The sequence below is a fragment of the Ursus americanus genome, chromosome 29 (assembly GCF_024610735.1).
Source record: "Ursus americanus isolate L20-20 chromosome 29, mUrsAme1.1.p, whole genome shotgun sequence".
Classification (NCBI taxonomy): Eukaryota; Metazoa; Chordata; class Mammalia; order Carnivora; family Ursidae; genus Ursus; species Ursus americanus.
In genome coordinates, this window is record NC_142155.1 from 21,527,959 (window position 1) to 21,552,641 (window position 24,683).

Genomic DNA, 24,683 nt, shown 5'->3' on the forward strand with positions numbered 1-24,683 from the left:
CCCTATGACCCAGCCATTGCACTACTGGGTATTTACCCCAAAGATACAGATGTAGTGAAGAGAAGGGCCATATGCACCCCAATGTTCCTAGCAGCATTGTCCACAATAGCTAAATCGTGGAAGGAACCGAGATGCCTTCAACAGATGACTGGATTAAGAAGTTGTGGTCCATATATACAATGGAATATTAGTCAGCTATCAGAAGGAACGAGTTCTCAACATTTGCTGCAGCATGGACGGCACTGGAGGAGATAATGCTAAGTGAAATAAGTCAAGCAGAGAAAGACAATTATATGATTTCTCTCATCTATGGAACATAAGAACAAGGAAGATCGGTAGGGGAGGAAAGGGATAAAGAAAGGGGGGTAATCAGAAGGGGGAATGAACCATGAGAGACTATGGACTCTGAGAAACAAACTGAGGGCTTCAGAGGGGAGGGAGGTGGGGGAATGGGATGGACTGGTGATGGGTAGTAAGGAGGGCACGTATTGGATGGTGCACTGGGTGTTATACGCAACTAATGAATCATCGAACTTTACATCAGAAACCGGGGATGTACTGTATGGTGACTAACATAATATAATAAAAAAAACATTTAAAAAAAAAAGAATTATAGGCCTGTTTAGATTTTCTATTTCTTCATGATTCAGTCTTGGTAGGGTGTATAGTTTAGAAATTTATCCATTTCTAGTTTAGAAATTTATCCATTTTTTCTAGGTTATCAAAATTGTTTATGTGTAATTATTACAGTCCCTTATGATCGTTTGTGTTTCTGTGGTATTAGTTGTAATGTGTCCTCTTTCATTCCTAGTTTTATTTATTTGAATCTTCTCTTTTTTTCCCTTAGTTAATCTAGCTAAAGTTATGTCAGTTTTGTTGATCTTAGAAAAAAACAAACTCTTAATTTTCTTTTTCCTTTTTTTGCTTTTACTCTTCTTTCATTTATTTCTGCTCTAATCTTAATTATCTTAAAGGTTATTAAAATTTCAATTATTCTCTTGTTCCTGTTAGTTTTGGGCTCAGTTTGTTCTTTTTCTAATTTTTTAATAAATACAGTTAGGTTGTTTGAGATCCTTTATTCCAAAATACTTAGTATTTTGCTGCATCTCATAAGTTTTGGTGTGTTGTTTTAGTTTTTGTTTATCTCAAGATATTTTCTAATTTCTTTTGATTTCTTTTTTGAGTCTGTGGTTGAACAAATGGTTGTTCAAGAGCATGTTGTTTAATGTCCACGTATTTGTGAATGTTCCATTTTTCCTCCTATCATTAATTTCTAGTTTCATTATGTTGTGGTTGGGAGATACATTTGGTATGATTTCAGTCTTCTTAAATTTGTTAAGACGTATTTTTTGACCTAACATATGGTCTATCCTGGAAAATGTTTCATTTGCACTTAAGAAGAATGTGTATTCTGCTGCTGTGTGGTGGAATGTTCTGTATATCTCTGTTAGCTCCATTTGGCCTATAGTGTTGTTCAAGTTCTGTGTTCCCTTTTTGGTCTTTTGTTTGGATGTTCTATTCATTATTGAAATAAAACATTGAAATCCCTTACTATTATTGTGTATTCTGTTTCTATGTCTACTATTTCTCCCTTCAGTTCTGTCATTGTTTGCTTCATATATTTGGGTGCTATGATGTTGGGTGCATATATATTTATAATTGTTATGCCTTGCCGGTGAATCGACCCTTTTATTATCATATCATGTCCTTCTTTGTCTCATTTGAGTTTTTAACTTAGTCTGTTTTGTCTAAGTATTGCCACCTTTGCTGTGTTTTGGTTACCATCTGCATGGAGTATCTTTTAGCCCCCTTACTTTTAGCCTGTGTGTGTCTGTAATCCTAAAGTACATATCTTGTAGGCAGTATGTAGTTGGATTTTTTTTTTTTTTTGGTCCATTTAGCCACTCTGTGTCTTTGTATTTGGGAGTTTAATCCATTTATATCTGAAATAGCAATAGGGAAATATTTAATACCACCATTTTGTTCATCATTTTCAGTCTGTCTTATACCTTTTTTGGTCTCTCTTTTCTCTCTTGCTTTGTGTTTTTTCCTTTGTGTTTCATTCACTTTTTTTTTGTAGTGATATGTTTTGTTTTTTTCTCATTTTCTTTTGCGTATCTTATAGGTATTTCCGTTGTGGTTACTATGGGAGTTACATAAAGCAGCATATAGTTACAGCAGTCTATTTTAAGCTGATAAATTAATTTCAATCACATACAAATACTCAATGTTTTTGCTTCTCCCTGCCCCCTAACACTTTGTTATTAATGTTACAAATCGTCTTACATTGTGTATTCATTAGCATATTTTTACAGTTGTAGTTATTGTTTATAATTTTTTAACTTCTCTATCAGAATTAAAAATGATTTATATATAATACTGTTACAGTATTATAGTATTATGAACTTGTCTATATATTTAACCTGTAAGGTTTTTTTTAGAGATTTATTTATTTTTATTTTAGAGTGACAGTGCAAGAGAGCATGTGCATGCACAGCGGGGAGGGGTAGAAGGAGAGGGGGAAGGAGTCTTAAGCAGACTCCATGCTGAGCAAGGAGCCTGACATGGGGCTCGATCTCACAACCCTGAGATCATGACCTGAGCTGAAACCAGGAGTTGAACACATGACTGACTGTGCCACCCAGGTGCCCCTAACCAGAGAGTTTTATACTTTGCAGTGCTTTTGTGTTGTTGTTTAATGTCCTTTAATTTCAACCTGAAGATTTCCTTAGTATTTCTTATAAGGCAGGGTGATGAACTCCTTCAGCCTTTTTTAATCTGGGAAAGTGTTTATTTCTTTTTAATTTTCGAAGAATATTTTGCCAGTTATAGTTTTTTCAGTTGGCATTTTTTTTCTTTCAGCAAGCACTTTGAGTATATCATCCCATTCCCTTGTGGCCTGCAAGGTTTCTATTGAGAAATCTGCCAGCAGTCCTATGGGGTGGGGGGGAGATACCCTTGTACATAATGAGTGGCTTTTCTCTTGCTGCTTTCAAAACTCTTTTCCCCCCCTGACGATTTGATTATAATATGTCTTAATGTGGATTTCTTTGGGTTCTTTAATTTGGATGTACATTTCCTTTCCTAGATTTGAGAAATTTTTGGCTATTATTCTTCAGCTAAACTCTGCCCCTTTCTCCCCTGAAACGTCTGTAACATGTATATTGGTGTACTTCATGGTGTCTCATAAGTCACTTAGGCTTTCTTCAGTCTTTCTCATTCTTTAAAATTTTTGTTCTTCTGCCCAGATATTTTCAAATAACCTTCTTTAAGTTTTTGATTCTTTCTTCTGATTTATTGAGTCTGATTTGGAGCCCCTCCAGTCCTTTTTTTTTTTTTTCTTCCAGTTCAGTTATTGGGTTCTTCAGGTCCAAAATTTCTTTTTGGTTCTCCTTTATATTTTATATCTCTGTTGATGCTCTCGTTTTGTTTATACCATCAATTTCTTAAGCTCATAGGGCATCTTTATTATGGTTGTTTTGAATTCCTTTTCAGGTAATACACCTCCCTTTCTTTAGGGTTGGTGTCTGGAGAGTTATTCTGTTTGTTTGATTGGATCATGTTTCCCTGTTCCGTTGTGTATCTTACAGCTTTGTTTTGGGATTCACTCATTTGAAAAAATAGTCGCTTCTCTCAGTCTTTACCAACTGGCTTTGTACAGGGCAAGTCCCATTAGTCTGTCTAGTGATTCTGGGGGCCCTTGAAGCCTTTTATGGAGGGATGCCATTTCTCTGGGTGTGAGTGAGCAGTTTCTCAATTAGAGAGGTTTGCTGTTTTTTTTTCCCCCCCAGGATCTCATAATCTCTCACTCCCTTTGGTATCTGTCAGTAGCTCTTTAAGTTCTCTAGTTTCGTAATAAGCTTCCCCATCTTGTTCTCAGTGGGCATTAGGCATCCAAAGTGTTCTGGTTCCCTGTCAGCATCCTTAGTCAAGTGGACCGGTATTATTCCCTCAGCCAGCCCTTGGGAAAGCTAGAATGCTGGATACATGCTCCACTCTTTTCCTTCAGAGGGAGAAGGCTCAAGTTGTGTGTCTTCTCTTGATGGTGCTGAGCCATGCCAGCCACAACAAGCTCTCTCCCCCCACCCCATGACTCTTTTTGTTCTCAGCAGTTCCCAGGAATCCAAATGATTCCAGTTCCTTCAGTGCTCCAAATGAGGTGAGACTGAAACCAGTCTCTTGGGCAGCCCTGTGGATACATGCTCCACTTTTTTTTTTTTTCCCCCACTCAAGGGCAGTATCGCAAGCGAGGGTGTCCTCTGCTGGCACTTACTTGTACAGGCCTGGGGGAGGGAACGATGTGGATAAAGTGAAATTACTCATATTACTTGTTTCAGTGAGGCTGTTCTTGGCTTTGTGCTCAACTGGGGTACTTCAGCTTCTTAACCTAAATCTGGAATTTTCATAAAGGTATTTTGGTCCATTTATTATTGTTAAATCAGTGTTTCATTCAGTGGGAGAATGTGGGCTGTGACTTTCTAGTCCACCATCTTGCTGACATCATTCTTCTGTTTCTTTTTTGAGTAAATCAGGAATGGGCTTGATGCAAAAAGAGGAGAGAAAGGAGAGAGAAAGAAATATCCCCTTGTGCCCTGGAAGATACCATCCTTAGGTGTCTTTAAGGGCTTCCAGCAGCTGATGGCTTGAATTACTGGGTTTTAGGACCCATATTTTAATTCACGTATGTTGAGCTTGCCTGTGCACAGGTGCGGGTAAAGAGCAGGCTCTAGAAAATTGCCTGTGTATTCTGTTTTATTTTCCGCCATCTTGACTTTTGGGCGAGGCAGGAAATTTATCTGTTTTTTTAAAAGAGTGTATGATGTTGACTTGCTCAAACAGGGCCAAAGACTAGAGGTCAGAAGGCAATTAGCTTTGCATCCTCAGCCTTACCTTCTGAGAGAGAGAGAGACACTGCTGCTTGAGTATAACTTTGGTATCTTTCATCCCATAAAACTTTGAGGCTTATTTCCTTCCAGTGCTTTCTACAATGATGCACTTTAACTTGGAATGATGTTTAGGACTTCTCCTGAATTTCTTTTCCGCCCATCAAAAATCACTCATACTTTGGGCGCCTAGGTAGCTCAGTCAGCTCAGAAGCATCTGCCTTCTGCTCAGGTCATGATCCCAGGGTCCCAGGATCCAGTTCTGCATTGGGTTCCCTGCTCTGTGGGGAGTCTGCTTCTTCCTCTGTCCCTCCGCCGCTCATGCTTGCTCTCTTTCTCTCTCAAAAATAAATAAAAATCTTAAAAATCACTCATACTCTGTATACTATTCTTCGCTTAGAGATTGCTGGATAATTTGATTATCTAATTCAAGCTTTACAATGCTTTGTAATAGTGGCCTGGTAGTTCACCCTGCCCTACTCATATAATTCCATCTGTAATTCATTAGAAGTCATTGAGGGTAAGGGTATACATATCAGCAATCATGGCCCAGACAAATGAGATGTTTTTGGAGGTGGCCAGTATTTTAGCTTCCATGGTTTCATAACATACATGTGATTAACTTTTCTGTCCTCATATAAAACTGATTCCCTTCCATTCATCCTCTTTACTGTTGGTACATATATACATGAATTTCCAACTATTGTGGTGGGGCAGCGGAAATGAGAGGTGGGAGATGGGGTAAAGTTTGGTGCTTAGGATAGGACTGAGTATAATATTCCATAAAATCTCATCACACATTCAGGAGAATCACTTTAAAATCTATCTGTAGATTAAAAGGTTTTGAATCTAATCTGTATTGAAGGCAACTTACATTGTCAGGGACTTGTAGTATATCTAAAAATACGAACTTTCCATTTAATTAGAGAGGCTAGAGCTATGTTCCCTCCAAATAAACACATATGGTTATATTTTATGTGAAAAATGATGTGTATTCATTAGAAAAGTAGAATGATTATGGCATGATTTAGAAAATATACAATTAAAGCATATAAACCTTGCTGTCAATGTTTATGATTGGCTCTAGGTGCAGTTGTGTGAATTAATTATGTCTAAGAAAGGAATGAACAAGAAAATACTCAGAATAATTTTCATTAGGAATGCTTAAAGCTTATATTGAAACTTTTCTCCATCTATAGTATTTGAGCAGGAATAACAAAAAAAATTTCATTACATAATCAGTGCTTCTGAAATGGAAAATGGCAAAACTAGATGAGTTATTTTTGTAATTTTGTAAGCCTTTAGAATTGTATTTTCCTTAACTATTCCTTAGGCCAAAGATGATTGTTATTTTTTATATTTTTTTTCTTATTGTTAAAAATAATATATTCTATGATCAGTGGGGCTACTTAATGGTGCAAGAGATTTTAACTTTCCTGGTTTGTGCACAATTTGTATTGAAGAGTAATAGGAGTCTCTTGTTCCCATTGATTTACCATTGAAATCTACGCTTACTGTATCCCATTGTTGGTCAGCCGTGCATCTGGCAGACATCTTCCTCAGATGAAGGACTGTTGACTCTAAATCAACCTAGATTTCAAGACAGTGGGATTACTTGCTGGTAGAGGAGGGTGAGATCATTCAGTCTGTAATGAGAAAAGAAATTGTGTGAAGTTGGGGCTGCCTTCTTTGTTATTTAACTAATCTTTGGTAAGAGGCTCTCTTTCCTATAATTTATTTTGGTTTTCCTATTTTATTATATTTTCAGTATGTTATGATGAAGCCTAAGTTATCACAACCTTGCCACTAAATTGAAACAATGATGACTGTTCCTCCTTTTGATGAACTTGTGCATGACATTGAGTACACGATGATATAATAGACCTTCAGAAAGGCAGATGTATTAAATGGCCACTGAATACCAATTGGACATACACTCATATTTGCCTTACCATCAAAATCAAGTTCAGTCCAGGAGAATTTGAAGAAGTTGGCTTGCACAGATCTGCACCAGACAACTCTGTTTTATTGGACTATCAGGCCTGGATCAATAAAATTATTTTTGGTTTCTGACCACAGATCTTGATAGAATTCCCTTGATCTGAAAAAACAAAAACATGTGACATCTGGAGAGGGGTGACATACCAACAATGTGGCAATGTGGAATCGAATTAAATAGGCACTTATAAAGTAGGCTAGAAATGTTCCCTGTGATACTAACTTACAGCTGGAAAGGTGTAGTTGAAATTTGGTTGCTCTAGTTAGACTAAAGATTTATACAGTTTTTGTGTCTGTGTTCATGGCAGAATTTTAAATAAAACATGTTTTTATGACCTTGGTAATATTGTATTACTTACATTACTAAGCCCTGAGAATTAATAGAAAAGTGAATAGTTTTCTCTATGTTCTATGGATCACTTAAAAACTTTTAAAAATTTTTTGAATATAGTTGACATACAGTGTTACATTAGTTTCAGGTGCACAGCATAGTGATTCAACAAGTTTATGCATTATGCTATGCTCCCTGCAAGTGAATCTATCATCTGACATATATGATACTATTAAAATTTCTTTATCTCCCACTCCCCTTCACCTATATTGCCCATCTCCCCACCATCCTCTGTATTTACAGGTATGATTTTGCTTTTTGTTTGTTTATTCTTTTTTTTTTTAGATTCCACATGTGAGTGAAATCATATGGTGTTTGTCTTTCTTTGTCTTAGTGCACTTAGCATACTACCTTTTAGGTCTATCCATGTTGTTGCAAATGGCATGATCGCATCTTTTTTTTTTTTTTTTCAGTCTCATCCTTTTTTATGGCTGTAAAAGATTCCATCGTGTATGTGTATATCCATTTGTCTTTTAGTGGACATTTAGGTTGCTTCCATATCTTGGCTATTATAAACAATGCTGCAACAAACATAAGGGTATACGTATCTTTTTTGAATTAGTGCTTTTGCTTTTTGGGGGGTAACTACCTAGTAGTAGAATTATTGGATCATATGGCATTTTTACTTTTAATTTTTTGAGGAACCTCCATACTGTTTTCCACAGTGGCTGCACCAATTTACATTCCTACAAGCAGTGCATAAGGGTTTCTTTTTCTCCACATCCTTGCCAACACTTGTTTTTTCTTGTCTTTTTGATTTTAGTCATTCTGACAGGTGTAAGGTGATATCTCATTGTGGTTTTGATTTGTCTCTCCCTGATGATTAGTGATATTGAGCATCTTTTCATATGTCTATGTCTTCTTTGGAAAAATGTCTATTCATGTCCTCTATTTTTTAATTGGATTGTTTTTTTGTTATTAAGTTTTAAGTTCTTTATATATTTTGGTTATTAACCCCTTTTATTGTATGTATCATTTGCAAATATCTTATCCCATTCTAAAATAAACTGAAAGTGGATTAAAGGCCTAATCGTGAAACTTGAAACCATAAAAATCCTAGAAGAGAACACAGGAAGTGATTTTTGCCATGGCAGCATTTTTCTAGATCTTTCTTATCTCCAAAGGCAAGGGAAACAAAAGCAAAAAATAAGTCATCCAAACTGAAAAGCAGGTATTACTGGCCCCCAGTGTTTAAAATAGAGTTATCTCTGCTCATCCAAGAACACATTCCTATCCTGAATACTCTGAACATACTGGAGTAAAATGAAATTAAAACTGTGTAGTTGGTATAGAAATCATTTGTGAACTTTGGTCTTCTGTTTTGTTTACCCTTGCTCCTGAATGCATTCTTTTTTTTTTTAAGATTTTATTTATTTATTCGACAGAGATAGACAGCCAGCGAGAGAGGGAACACAAGCAGGGGGAGTGGGAGAGGAAGAAGCAGGCTCATAGCAGAGGAGCCTGATGTGGGGCTCGATCCCACAACGCCGGGATCACGCCCTGAGCCGAAGGCAGCCAGTTAACGGCTGTGCCACCCAGGCGCCCCCTGAATGCATTCTTTAAAACAACTTGGTTTATCTAGATTGTTCTAATTACCTATTATAGGTATTATAACAAGTCCCCAACTGAGTCTGTCTTAGCATTTGATTTTCCTGGTACTTATAATTTCCAGGTTTCAGTTTTTATTTCCAGTTTCCATACTTTTTGTCTAGATGTGGTTTGTATACTTAAACATGTATTTCTTTTTTCTACACAATGGGGAAATTAATTATTTACCTCTCTTTCCTCTCAAGTTTGTGTAGAAATTGTTGGTTGGTAATCAAAGTAGCATTTTATATATGGAAACTTCTCTTACCTGATTCCTATAACTAGGTATATACAAACATAAAAACTATTTTTTTTCACTTCCCATGTGTTAAGAGACTGTTCTTGGAGGTGAATGAATTGGGAAGAAAAATTACCTTCAAGAAAACATAATTATTTAAATCCATACTTCTTAATGAGATGTGCTAGGTAGTTATGAAAACATAGCTATATTGTACATTCTTAATTTCACAAGCTGTGCCACACTGTTTCCCCATAAAAGTTTGGGTATTACAAGACAGTGTAAAGGACTTTGTTAGAGCAAAAGGATGAACACAATAGTTGCTTTATCCCCTGCACTGGCGTGCCATTTTGGAGTCACAAAGCACTTTCACATACATCATCACATTTGATCCTCAGACAAACCATGTGAAGGAGATCATTATTCTCACTTCACAGATGAGAAGCCAGAGGTTCAGGAGAGGTTAAGAGAGAGGCTTAAGTCTAAATCTAATGTTCTTGTCTTAAGTCCGAGATCTTAATCCATCATCTTAAAATTTCTCATTTGTAAAGCAAATCAAAGGAGCAATTCAAATCTGAATATTTTTATGATGTAATGTTTTCTTTTCAGCTGAACTTCTTTTGCAGTTTTAAATCAAATGCATCTGATGTGAGGCTTCATGGATTGTTCCGCATACCTCCCTGCCAAAAAAGAACCCCTGCATCATGACAGAAAATACTTAGTTTTATTAATTGATTTGTGATTTAAACTGTATAATGTTATTAGAAACACTTAGACCCTGCTTCTCATGTTTTCATGTGGGGGAGCTTCAGCTAGGCTAACTCTTGTGATCCCTCTCCCACTTCTTTTTTAGGTCCTTACCACTGAATGAGAAAATCAGTTTTCAGATGAGTGAGTTTGATAAAAGTAGCTGGTCATGGTTGGCCAAGAGCCTTCAGCTTTCTTTTCCTTAGATCAGTGTGTCTGTGGAGCTAGTGTGTTCTGGTTTCCTCTTTAGACCAGGTGTGAGCTTAGTGGGCAGGCCCTGCTTCTAAGGTGAGATAGGGAATAAGTCGGCCCTGTGCTGTTGGGATGGGGTGAGGAGGTGGTGTGCAGTCTCATGGAACTCACTGGATCACATGTCTAACCAACATCTGTTTGCCTCATTCCTATATCTCCTCATCACTTAGTTCCAAGCTTACCAGAGAAGAAGGATGTAATTCATTGCGTTACTTCAAAACTTAAGATTTAAGACCTGAAGAGAAAAATGCCCCTACTTTTCCAGGAATACTTATGATTTTATTTATATCAAACCTTTATTTTATTTCCAATATTCTGTGGTATAAGTTATGACTGTACATATTGGGCTAATAAAATCCATCTCATTACTTTTTACTGTATTATAAATATGAAACTTTTCCCTCTTCTTAATGTATGAGAGTGATTATCTTAAAGAAGTTTAGTGGAGTTTGTTCTTGTTTTGTTTTGTTAGCTGCTCTGTAAAATAAAAGCAGTAATGCTCAGTGTATATATTATATGAGGGCCTTGGAAGAATCTGAAAATATTGCAACATTTTTACAATATAACAACTTAACATTTCAACCATTTAAAATTTTCCGCATAATTTCAGATACTAGTTTCCCAGCAAGTGAAAAGCATGCCATATTTTTATAATTAATACAGATGACTGTATAATGCAAATCTTAATGATTCTCTTTTTTTAAGATATTTATTTGAGAGAGAGATAGCGAGAGAGAGAGAGAGCACAGTGGGAGAATGAAAGGGAGAGGCAGACTCCCCACTGAGCAGAGAGCCTGATGCGGGGCTCTATCCCAGGACCCTGAGATCATGACCTAAGCTGAAGGCAGACGCTTAACTGGCTGAGCCACCCAGGCACCCCTTAATGATTTTTCTTAAGGAGATAGTCTTTATTTATAAAAATTATTCCTATAATAATATACGTAATCATAGATGAGATGATAGGCCCATTTCAAGAACTTTCATGGACAGAAAAGACCCACAGTTTTTTCCAGAGTAATAGAACCAATGATATTTGAATTATAGAATTATCAACTGCTAAAACTGGAAAAAATATCAAGAATGACACTTTTTTTTTAACCCCTCAATTGCTGGGAATGCAAGAAAGGATTCTTAGAGTTCATCTCCTAGATCCAAGAAATTTAAGAGTTATGCAAAGTCATGTGATTAATAGCAAATTCTGGGTGAGAATTGTCAATGCCATTCCAGTATTCTGCCTCCCAGATATTCGGTTGCCCGTGTTCAACATAGTGATTTATAAATGTCAGCATAGGGTTCTTAAAGCAGTCTATTAACAAATGTTTCTCTTCTATTTCTGTTTTACTTTTATCGTCTTTCAGGGGGAAAATTACATTTGAGACTTCCAATGAAGTCTCAATGAGACATTCTCAATGAGAATGCCAAGAAACACTCCTGCATGTTTTCTCAGAAAATGCATTTATACCCATTTATATAAATTTGTGTGCATATATAGATTTTATAATTATTTTCTCTAATATTTCTCATTTTCTTGTTGAAGTAATCCATGATTAATCAATGTTTACTGCTTTTGCTTTGGATTTATAGAATCTGTCTGTCCAACACGAATTCCAGTGGCAGCTCGCGATGAGAAAGGGTTTGATATTCTTTTAGGCTTGGGTGTAAAGAAAAAGGTTAAGAAAAGAATCCCACTTTCACCAACAAAGATAAAAGGATATGAAGTAACATCAAAGGTTGACTTATCAGAAGTCACAAGGTATATGTTATGTGTTGATACATCCTTTTTTTTTTTTTGATATGTCTGTAGACAATGTTGAGAATTCTTGAAGCTTATGCGTATTCTTCTTTTTCTAGCAATGTTTTCCCAGAAGGTCTTCCTCCATCATATGTGTTTGTCTCCACTCAGAGATTTAAGGTCAAGAAAATGTGGGATCTTTGGAGAATTTTAACCATTGATGGAAGGCCACAAATAGCAGTTACCTTAAATGGTGTGGATAAAACATTATTATTTACAACAACCAGCATAATTAATGGCTCACAGGTGGTCATTTTCGCTGACCCTCAAGTTAAGGTAAAGATGCCTGGGTATGATTATGATGGTATTCATGGGGAATCACCACCAGGTTTGTGTGTGTTGGAGGAAGAAAGCCATAATTTTAACATGGCTGAAAAGATACTGACTTCATAGTTTAATGTTGCTTTACTGAATAAAAGCAACAAACGAAGGAAAATTGTTTCTTAGATGGGGTTAAGGAATGGGTGGAACTCATAATTTTTGAGTGTCTGCTGCTAGATGCCAGGAACATGTAATTATAATACCCACCCAGCGCAGAAGCTGTTGCTCTCACTGTACAGACAAAAAATGTTTCAAGTATATTAAGTTCCTTCTCAAAGTAACACATCTAATAAATGGTGACATCAGGAATTGAAGTTAAGTCTCATCAGTTTCAAAATCATGTTGGTCCGTCTTATACTGCCATGTCCTACAAGATACTGAGATAAAGACATTTGTTAGAACCTTAAATATAGGTAGATAATGGGTGCAGAATTCACATTTATTAGGAGAATGTTTTCCTCAGAGGAACCTATTTTTAATACAATTAATAAACTAAAAATAAAAGTATATTTTCCAGTCAAATGTGTTCAGAATACAGATGCAATGATAAAAACAGTTAAGGTTTTGATCATTCTTATAATTATGATGGTCTAAGAGTATATTGTATAATTTAGAAAATGTACAAGGTTGCATATGAAATTATGCCACCTGTGCAATTTCTTCACTTAGTAAGCAGATTAAATTTCTTAAAGATTTGGCTGCCATTTTTATTAAAGTCAATATGCTAGGTTCTGTAAGAAATCACAAATGAATAAGGCATGTTTCACACCTTCAAGGAACTTATTTATAGTGGAAGATTGAAGGCCTCTGGTATCTAATAGAAGTACAAAGTATTAATGGAATGTAGGGGGAAAAGTAGATTCTAACACAAAATGTGGGCAAGTCTTATTAATGAGATGCTTTTTGGCTGGACCTTGAAGAACGTATAGGATGTTGATGAAAAGAGTGAAGGACATGTAAGTCAGTGGTTCAGTATTGAGTAGTCATGTGTAGTAAAATGCAGGGCTTTTATTTAAAGAAGAGAAAGTGGTGGTGTCCCCTGTGTTTGGAGTATAAGATACATGAAAGAAAAAGCTAACAAAGTATGAGTTCAATTTGTGGGGACCTGGAAACCATACAAAGGGTTTTGGGCTTCATTCAATGGATGACAGGATTTCATCAAAATGACTTGAATCATAGGTGTGTCCTGGTCAAAGGGGCTCTCTCTCCTTCTCCATTTTCTTTCATAAAAAAATATTTTCATCTGTGTCCTGGAATTGGGCTAGGTCCTAGGTATCCAGAAATTAATAAGATATGGCATCTTCTCTGACAGAATTCTAGTGAGAAAGATTAATTGTAGTGGAGGTATGAAGGTTGGCTTAGAGAGGGAAGACTTAGAGATATGTTTGAAAATTATTCTGATAAAGCAAAATATCCACGAGCATAAACTATGGCAGTGAGAATGGAAATGGTGAAGTGAATTTGAGTCATGTTTAAGAGACATATTTGGTAGAACTTTGCATCTGGTTATTATTGCAACTGAGGGAAGGGCAAGAGGTGAAGACACTTGTTGCGGTTTCGAAACTGAGGAGATTAATATCCAAGGGAAACTGAGAGGAAGAAAGTTTTGGGGATAGTTCAAGTTCATTTTGCTATACCCTCCCTCAGGCTGATTGTGAAATATCCCGGTAAAACTATACTAGCCAGTATTAGAATTATAGATCCCGTATGTAGGAAAGAGGTTCAAGGCTGTTGTAGATATGGGAGTTATTCCATAGAGGTAATGATTGACCTGTAGGAATGGATAAGATAATCAAAGGGGAGAATGCAAAAGGTCAGTGACAGATTTGCGGGTTAAAGACCTCATCAAAAGGCAGGTGAGGAAGAGAATCCCTGAAAGAAATAGAGAATGAGCAATTGGAGAAGAAGAAATGAAGATGATCAGGATGGTTTGAGTCATGGAAGTTTAATGAGAATGTCAAGGAAGATGGACTAGTTAAGGATCTAAAGTTGCAATGAAGTAAATAGGATGAGGAATGGGAGAAGCCATTTGGACTCAGAGATTAGGAACTTATTTGTGACCTTGAGGGAGTTGCTTCAGTAAATTGTTTGTTACATCTACTTACGTGTAATGGATATGTAATGCAAAGTAGGGCTTCATAAATTAATCGGTAGGTAGAATTTGAGACCCAACTTGGGTCAGGGTGAATTAGTATACAATACAACCAGTCTGTGTTGTGTGGATTTATGGTTGGCAGCAAAGGGATGGGAACAAAGAAAATGAAAGATTGTTAGGAATTTTACTTACGAATCTTCCATACTTTCTTCCTGTAGACATTATTTGATGAAGGCTGGCATCAAATTCGTCTCTTAGTAACAGAACAAGATGTAACTCTGTATATCGATGATCAACAAATTGAAAACAAGCCCTTACATCCAGTTTTAGGGATCTTCATCAGTGGGCAAACTCAAATTGGAAAGTATTCTGGGAAAGAAGAAACCGTTCAGGTGGATAAAAAATGATTGCTTTTTGCATTGTATAAAGTGAGCTTCTGCTGTCCAGTGTGGTAGCAGTTATCACATTTACCTGTATTTAACTTAATTATTAATTCCTTTAAGACACTTAAAACAAAATGCGGTCAGTTTAGTACTGGAATTGTGTGTTTGAGTGTGTGTATGAAAATGCAAAATTAGACTTAATAGATTTTATAGGAATTCTTAGAAAACTGTTCCCCTGGGTTCAGGGTAGAATTCTACATTCTTATGAAACATTAATTTCATATTTCCCAGGAGAAGCATAGATTAAATAATAACTTGGAAAAGAGACTGTGATTAGAGCTATGAGTCGGGAGCTATAAAATTTCTCTGCAGCTGTGAGGTTACGATCAGATTAATGCATTTCAGGACTCTTTCTTCTTAAACAAAACTGTTATTTTTTTGGATATTTTTTAAAAACTGGAGTATCTGGGTGTGGATTGAGAAATGTGTATATACAAAGATAGCCATTTCTCGGACAATCCCTTATTTGAAAAGGTCTACTTTCCCACTCTTGTTTCTATTAAGGGAAGACTGTCCTATTCAAATTACACCATGGTCTCTATATATTAATGTTACATGTCAGAGTAGTGTAGTGAATATTTAAATAGCAGCAGGTGCTTGGACTACTCATCACACAACACTCCATGCCAACAGCTAAATCTCTGAAACTAAAGATGACTTAAGCCCATTCTTTCGTAATCAGAAATGTTGTATGAGGATAAACACAGAAGGCCTGGGAAAGAACTTTTGAGTGTCCTAGGACATGCTCTCTAGGCTAGCTCTTAATATAGAGATACTAAAAAAGCTCCAGTGGGTTCCTGAAGGAAATTAGAGATTTGTTTTGGGTGCTAGAATTTTCCTTATGAATTACGTTGCATTGCATCTTTAAACTATTAATGTTAGGTATTTAAATTTCGTATTGTTATTTTTTAGTTAAGTGCTATGATTTAAGCCTTCCATGACTGCTCATGTACTTGGGTCGTTCTTATGAAGTAGTTAGCTTGGTCCTCAAGTTTAACCTGATGGGGTTTATGTTCCTAGTTTGATGTTCAGAAGTTGCGAATCTACTGTGACCCAGAACAGAACAACCGAGAGACAGCATGCGAGATTCCTGGATTTGTGAGTAGGATGGATTCTTTTCCCCCAAATGTTCCTTCAGTACTTTCAAAGCAATAAATAAAAGTCAGATAATATGTGAGCCTTAATTTAATATACAGAGTTAATTTGTTTGTTGTCAGTGCAATGAAAGTTACATTGATTAAAACATATTTTGAGGTTGATAATTGATGTAAAATGATAATGTATCACTTTGCAAGTGTGAGTGGAAGAGCACAAGGAAATGTTTTTTTTCACACCTCAGAGTGTGATGTTTCCGGTATTCAAGTGAATCAGGGCTAAGCCTGCTCTAGAAAAATCTAGGATTCTTTGAATATCCGGAGTATCCAGAGTGTAAAATACATTTCTATACTTAACTAAATGTGTGGACAGAATACCCCACACAGCACAATTCTAAAGAATAGGACGTGATTCATTTTCCTGTTCACCGGCACATTTTTCTCAAACCATAATGAATATACAGGTTTCTCTTTGTTGTTGTTACCGAAGGAAGATTTTCTTGTATTTCGAGGTTATAGGTAACTTTCCATTTATGTAGCTATTTTCATTAATGTGTTAGGAGGAAAAAATTATAAGGTAAAATGTTAGAGTCTGATTATATGTGTGTGCTTGTGGGTGTTGTGTGTGTGATCCTTTTTCCCTTGGGCAAAAAAAAGGTATATTTTTGTAATGCAAATAAGGTAAAATGTTTTAAACTTAGTGCTGTGTGGATTCCCAATGATCTTTGAGCTCATGTCATAGTTCTTTTAGTTTGTAAGGTCATACTGCCATCATCTTCCTTTTTCCTACGAAACTGAATAACTTACAAATCCACATGTTCTGAAAACTTCAGGATGTAAGGCAGTGCATTTAAAGACTCTATAATAATACCAACTATGGAACCTTTTAGAAATGGTTCATTCTTGGTTTTTTAGAGAGGTAATTATTTAAACACTATAACTTATTTTAGATACCTCTAACTTGAAATATAGACCTCTAATCTCTCCTGAAAGTATTAATACATGATTACATTCTGAAGAGTCCATTTTGTATACTTTATTTATTGATATTTCTGCATCAGTGTTATGAACATGACCATTACCCTCCCACATCATAAAACCACAGGATTAGATGCTAGATTTTGAGTTTTCATATCCACTTTTTTGTGTTTTTATGTCTCCTTCCTTACTCTCAGGCGTGACTTTTTTTTGCATTTTTATTCCCACTTTCTCATTTTCTGATCTAATTTGTTATTGTTTGGAAAGATTATTAACCTATTTAAAATCAGGTATTATTCAGTAAGGAGCGAATTGTTTAGTGAGGAGGTCTCCTAAAGTAAAATGCAGAAAATTTAATGCGTGGAATATTTGACTTTCTTAGATGTGTTTTGGCTTTTTCCTCTGGTTTTCAAATGACTTCCAGAAAGTTCAGGAGAGCATATAACTCTCACCCTGCGTGGCCATTACACCAAGAAGCTTTGGCATTTCCATTTTTCTCATTCTGCTCTTCGCCGTCGTTCATGTCCTTACTTTATCCTACTGTGACTGTCATCATAACGTGTACTACTGTCATTTTTTTTGGAGAGTCGCACGCAAATGTTTTAGCTGTTGCTGGTTTTGATATTTCATGTATCTAGAACCTGGACAATGAAATATCTATGAATTAGATAATTTAGAAATTTAGAAGCATCTTTTAAAACACATTCATTGTTGTTTTTCTTTCAGAATGGTGAGGTAGGCCTGGAAATTATTGTTCTCCTTAAGGTAATATTTGTATTGAGGGACTGTTTAGCTTCCTTCCAACAACTGTAAGTACATTAGACAAATAGAAATCATTTTTATTAGTTTGAGTGCGTTTAGTTTTCATAGCTTTTTGTGATTCGGAATTTCTTAATGGATTGTGCTAAATAAAATTGGAAAGTAGATGTAAGATATCTTTACAGTGTCACACAGACATGCGGACACTTACATATACCTACGTACATATACAAATACATGTGTCTTTCCATGGTTGTTGTTGATTTCCGTTTTTCTCTCTGTAGTGCCTAAATGGTCCCAGTGATGTAGGCTCAACTCCAGCTCCCTGTGTTTGTCCTCCGGGAAAACCAGGACTGCAAGGCCCCAAAGTGAGTAATACCTTTTTTTGTTTTTGTTTGTTTGTTTTTTTTTTTTTTTCTTGTTAAAACACACAGACAGCTGAGCAAATGCACAAAATTCCTAGTCACCACTGACCCTCTTGTGAAATTTCTACCTAATGCCTTACTTAGAACAGTTTAAAACCTGAGTCTTAGTGATTTTTTTTTTTAAGCGTATTCCAGTCTGTACTTGCCTTTGAAGCTAGAACTGATACCCCTAGCCCACAGTAAAGTGAGGGAGTATTATTAGTTTATTTGCTGGTATGTCTGTTTTTTGCCAAACACTGCTGCCAGATTCCCAGAACAATACCTCCTTACAACCTCATAAAAAATGAAGAAAGGGCATTTGTTGAGATACGTTCTAAATCCTTAGTTTGTCAAGACGATTTTCAGATAGAAAAATAAAATAGAAATATTAACGTTGATTTCAGTGTTATGTTTGATGTCTAATTCTAAAAATTGAGGCATATATATTTATTAATTTTACTTAATCATGTAGTAATTACTTTTGGGAGTATGTTCGTCAGTCATGTTCAGTATGCACACATTCCACTGGCATTTACTCATGGTGTATGTATAGAGTTTGTGTGTATGTGCTATAAACATTTACATATTATTTGTGTATACATTTTTATATGATTGGAGCCATGATGTGCATACCATTTTATAACTAGTTACTTTTTATATAACTAAATAGTCTGAATGTGTTTCTGTGCTATTAAGTATGAATGACTGCTTTTAAGTTGGTACTTATTGTGGGATTATTTAGACCCAGCCTTAGACTGAGGTATTAAGTGGTTTGTCTACTGTACATAAACCTTGTTCATTTTTTTCAAAGATTTATTTATTTATTTTAGAGAGAGCGTATGAATAAGTTGGGGGAAAGGAGCAGAGGGGGAGAGAGAGAATCTTAAACAGACTCCATGCCAGGCACTCAGCCTGACATGGGGCTTGATCTCACGACCCTGAGATCATGACCTGAGCCAAAATCAAGAGTCATTCACTTGACGGACTGAGCCACCCAGGTACTCCTAAATCTTATTCATTTAATATTATCTTGAAATATCACTTAAATAAAAATAATGTCTAACTTGGAAGCAAGTATGACTTCCTAGCCAAAAAGAGTGTTTTATGTATTGATCATTTATTGCTTGAGGTGACCAAGCAATAATTATTAATTTTTGTTAATTATGAATTGTATGTTCATTGAGATAGAATTTCCTTAGTGTTTCAGTCACCATGACTGAAAATTTTAGCTTCTCTTTAAATTTTTTTTCTTTAGGATTTTATTTATTTATTTGACAGAGAGAGCCACACCGAGAGAGGGAACACAAGCAAGGGGAGTGCGAGAGGGAGAAGCAGGCTTCCCACTGAGCAGGGAGCTTGATGCAGAACTCAATTCCAAGACCCTGGGATCATGACCTGAGCCAAAGGCAGACGCTTAACAACTGAGCCACCCAGGCGCCCCTGAAAATTTTAGCTTTTAAACTGCTCGTCTAAGATAATTTGTTTCCTCCCATCTTTCATGCATATTTCTCCCATCCATTTTTTTAAATTTAAATTCAATTAGCCAACATATAATACATCATTAGTTTCTGATGTAGCGTTCAGTGATTCATCAGTTGCATATAACACCCTGTGCTCGTGACATTTTTATGTGATAGCTCATGGCCTGCTCCAGGTCTTGCATTAAAATCAAGAAAGAAATGTAATTTAAGAAATAAAAGTATACATTCATTATTTCATTCAGAGTAAATATATTTGGCTTGGAATTTTGCTTCAGTATATTATAACCAATTTACTATTATAAACTATTTTTAGATTGCATTTAGGAAGGTTAATCCAGGTGTTTTTTTGTTCTTTAGTTAAAGTAACTGCATGTTATTTAGGGTGCCTTGACAAAAAGAAGAAATACCTATAGGATACTCCTAGGAGAATATACCTTGTAAGACAACTTGGTATGACCTATCAGCAGACTTTTTAAAAAAACATATATATTTATACACACACACACACACACACACACACACACACAGTTTATTCAACTTGGAATATTACACATAAAATTGATTTGACCTGTAAGAGATATAATATGGAAATCAGATGTGCATAATAACCTCTCAAAGCCCTGTGTGCTTTTCTGACTCCCAGGGAGGTTCAAGCCACCCCCAGGATCTCTAAAAGGCTGTCCATTTTTGGGGAGGCATCAGATACCTCTGATGTTTTCTGAATCTTTACTAGTGGTTGGTTAGGTGTCTTGAAGTGACATCAATTTATTTATTTATTTATTTGAGAGAGAGAGAATGAGAGAGACAGAACATGAGATGGGGGAGGGTCAGAGGGAGAAGCAGACTCCGTGCCAAGCAGGGAGCCCGATGCGGGACTCAATCAAGGGACTCCAGGATCACGACCTGAGCCGAAGGCAGTCGCTTAAGCAACTGAGCCACCCAGGTGCCCCTGACATCAATTTTTATTCATGTATGTTCCTACAGCAGATTTTTAGCATACCCTTTGTCTTATCTGGTAAAGCTTCTGATACCAAGTGTTTCCAAGTTGCATGTGTTCCTCATTTTCATTTTCTTAGTCGTAATCTTATGCTATTGCCACCTACTACTTTAAGTGAAATTGCAGTTTTCCACCAGTCTTCAAGTTGGCGTGCGTTCTTGATCTGCTTTCCATTTTCTTCAGAAAATCTGGCCGGAGGACAAGAACACACACACACATACTCTTCCATCCTTTCAGGGCTCTTTCCCCTGGAGGTGGTTCCTTACCCACATCAGGGACCTGTATGTGAAAAACAGAATCCCTAGCAACACTCTGAGTTGTATTTCCTTTAGAGAATTTCTGGCTTGGGGAATTAACAGGGTTTTAATTAGATTAGCAGAACTGGAACTAAAATAGATGAAGCCATTTTCCTATAGGTCCAACAGAGACTTACTGGCCATTTCTGTTAGATTCTCTCTGGAAAGTTTTGCAGATGTCCATCAAACAAAGTTACCTGTGAAGAACAGATCTCGTCTTCCTGTTGACCAGAAATAGAGTTTTGGGAGCTGACAGTTGAGTCCTCAGACTGAAGCAGGAGAAATTTTTGTGTGGATAGTTGGGTTAGTGCTTATTCAAAGATAAACTCATCTGTTTAAAATTCTCTAAGATTCCAAAAGATATGAAAACCCTGTTGGAAAACCAGGTCAAATTAACTATGGTATCCTATGCTTAGACTTACCATGGCATCATAACTCTATAATAAGCATATATATATATATATATATATATATATATATATATATATATATATATATATATATATGTATATATATATATCCAGGAAATCCCCAATTTACAAACCCCCCTTTCAAAAGACTTTTGCTTGTGAATGGCAACTTCTTCCCCCACTTCAGTAGTAGAAACATTTGTGGGGACAAACTCTCCACATTTGATCTAACCTTGATGTTAGATCTGTTGTTTCAAAAGTGGAAAGAAGGCATTTGTCTTCTTTTTTGGAAGGAACAATTTCTTACTAATCCTTTTCTCTGAAATACCACCCTCTCTATCACAGTATCTCTGTTGATTTCCTTTGTTTCACCGTCCAGATACCACCATTAGAGATTCATTCAGGCTATCAAAGTATCCTCTGTTTAAAATACAAAAGCCTTTGGAAAATTTCAGGGGCCACTGAGCATTCACATTTTTATGTTAATTTTCCCAGACTAAGTGGATTCCTTCTAGCCTGAGAGAGTGGGTGTTTGAGTTTTGCGGGAGGGAAGAGGTTGGTTTAGGAAAAGGGAGTAGGTCTTAGGTCAGATACTCCTGTGGAGTCTGGAGGGTAGCCTGAAGACAGAAGGGATTTTGAGAAGAGGGCTTGAACACAAAGGATTTGGGCCTAGGTGAAGAGTTCCAAAGACACTTGTTTTAGATGAGCAACTGAAGATATTAGCCTGCTTTTGCAAGCACAACTGTTTCTTACTTTGATTATGCATATTTACACCACTTGAGAGGCCATATTCAGAGATGTTTCAGCTTAGTCCATGACATTTCCACTCCTGTCAACAGCTCAAAAATCCTGTGGCACAAGTTCAAGTCAACATAAGTAAGTACTGCTTTTCAGCTGAACACATAGTTTTTAAAATTCAAAATGTGCAAATGTTTCAACTAAATTAGAAGAAAGTGGATTAGGAATTTAGTCACAGTTGTACAATAATAGGTCCTATGTCTCACTTAATGTATTTGGAAATCATTTTCTGTGTTAAGCTCGCTAGCACTCCCCAGATCTGGTTCTAATCAGTGTATGCATGTTAATGTGGGCAGGGGTAGTAGTGTTTAGGAGGATGGACTCTGGAGCTGAATTGGCTGACTTCAAGTGTCCTCTCCACTACTGCTGTGTGACCTTGAGCAAGTGACCTAACCTTCTGGGGCCTCAGCTTTCCTATATAAAAAATGAGAATAATAAAATTACTTGCTTCATGGCATTATTATGAGGATTAAGTAATTTAGCATATGTAAATCTTTTACAGCAGTGCTTAGCATATAATAAACAATCAAGATAGAGAATCAGCTTTTATTACAGCAATACAGTTGAATTTTTATTCTGATTGGTCTTCTCTCCAAAATTAGCATCTGTCTTTATTTTCCCAATTTTATGCAAGCAACCCCAAACCTTCCTGAGTTTTTGCAAATAAATCAATAGGGCAATAGTCAAAATAACCAGTAAAATCTGCCAGCAATAATAGAACCTGCAAAAGAGATTATTTTGCCTTTTGGGGCTGTTCACCAGTGTTATGGTCCTTTGAAGTCATATTGGATTTATCTTGTGATTATTATTATTTTTTTGTCTTGGAAACTTAGTTTTTATTTATTTAAAATGTTGTTAATTTGTTTTGTACTTTTATGCAGGGTTAAAAACACAAATTTAGTTCCTTCTTTTACCAAAGCTGTGTTCCAGCTTCATCAGATCCTTTTGATATCCTAGATTTTGCTGATACTAATACTCTGCCAGTAAAGGGGGGTCATTAACAGGAAATATGATTTAAAATAAATCAGTACACAAATAGTTATTGAATCCCTACTGATACCCAGTATTATTAACTCCCCCCCCCCGAAAAGGGAGAAAATAAAGACTGTTTTCAAGAAGTCTCGATCCAAATGATAAATGAAGAATAATCAAGGGAAAACTGAGAAGAGTCTGCTTATGAGTAGGGGATCAGTGATAGGAGCTGCTATAGCCTTTCAATAGAAAAAGACATCAAGGGAAAAAGGAATAATTGATTCTTAAGTGGAAAAGGAAGAAAAATTTCTTGTCAGGAGAAAAAAAAGATGGAATTTGTTGAAAGATAGCAAGTCCACTTTGAACGTGGATAAAGGATAGCAGATAGGCTAGAGATTAAGGTGGATCCTCTCAAAATAAGGGAAAAACTCAAGTCCCTAGAGAACCAGAATGTTACTCCTTAATGCCCAGCTAACACTCGAAGTCCTTCAGTTAGAGCTATAAATTCTGTCTCTTTAGCAAGACATGATGTGTCTCAGCATTATTTTTCTCCCTGGATTTACAGCTCTTTCTCTCTCTCTTTTAAAAATAACATTTCCATTCTTCTCAGCCCTTCCTCATGCTATGTCTCTTGGGCAGCTCCTAAGTGAAAAGCCCAATCCTCCTTCATTGGCCACTTAATAGAGTTCACATAGTTCTTTCCATTTTTTCATGTTATGTTTCAGGAACAACTCTCTGTAGCCAATAGCCTGAAGTAGTATTTCAGATCTGCAAATTTGGCTCTGTGAAAGTACCCTTAGTATTGGTGTTTAGTTAATTTATAATTATTGGGGTCCTGTGTGAATGATTTCTTAATGTAAATAATGACTTACTGAACTGATACCATCTGCCTTGCCTCTGTGCAGGAGTTCACTAATACTGATGGCTGAGACTTCATGTTTTTAAGCAGGATGCCTCATGTGGATCTCATGGATTCAGCAATAGATTAATATGATACTAATTTTGATGTATTTTTTAAGAATTAAATTATACAACACCCTCAGCTCACAAAAAATGTTGCTTTCGTTGCTTTTTTTCATGGGTGGTGACTATCCGAATGGTCAGTACTGGCCACTGGACAGCATACTAGAGTTTCCTAGAATGTGCCTGGGCTCCTTGTCATATTGTATGGAATCATGTTCTTTGGACATCCTTGGTTTGTTGGGGGCAAAGGTCGTTTCTTCATTTCTTAGTCCTTGTGTTCAAGGACTATGGGGGTTTGCTGAGTTGTTCGGCTTGGGCCTCACATATAAATATTCAGATTTAAAAATTTTAACATTATTTTTAAGTTGTAAATATAGGCAAAGAGACACATTGATGAGAATAAAATAAATGACTGTCATGCGGCTTTAAACATGAGTCCTATTCATAAGATCATATATCCTGTGGACATTTTATTTTAAATAAATAAATTACAAATTGAAATATTGCATCATAGATCATTGATATCTGTGGTGTAACATTGAGAATAGAATTAAGTCTGAATAGAATAGAACTATGACAGAAAGATGGCTGTTATTGAGACCATATTGCTATGACACTTCAGTTTGTTCAGAATTCTAAGAATGTATCCTGACATAAATATTGACATTTTACATGGATGAAAAGTACTTTACTTGTTATACCTGGTGAGTTCACAGAAATAAATCATTGAAAATTTTATATAATAAAAAGCCTTTATTTGGTAAAGTGGGCATTTAAAATATGC

General features: G+C 36.1%; 1 protein-coding gene across 1 annotated transcript in view; it reads left to right on the forward strand.

Moving 5' to 3' along the window:
- The window catches only part of COL21A1 (collagen type XXI alpha 1 chain), a 171,795-nt gene that overhangs the window by 59,996 nt on the left and 87,116 nt on the right, over positions 1-24,683 (forward strand). The window contains exons 4-9 of the mRNA XM_087856996.1: positions 11,681-11,849; positions 11,948-12,164; positions 14,523-14,696; positions 15,768-15,845; positions 17,546-17,554; positions 17,863-17,946. Of these exons, the coding sequence (XP_087713122.1) occupies positions 11,681-11,849; positions 11,948-12,164; positions 14,523-14,696; positions 15,768-15,845; positions 17,546-17,554; positions 17,863-17,946 (731 nt within the window). The remainder of the gene's footprint in view (positions 1-11,680; positions 11,850-11,947; positions 12,165-14,522; positions 14,697-15,767; positions 15,846-17,545; positions 17,555-17,862; positions 17,947-24,683) is intronic.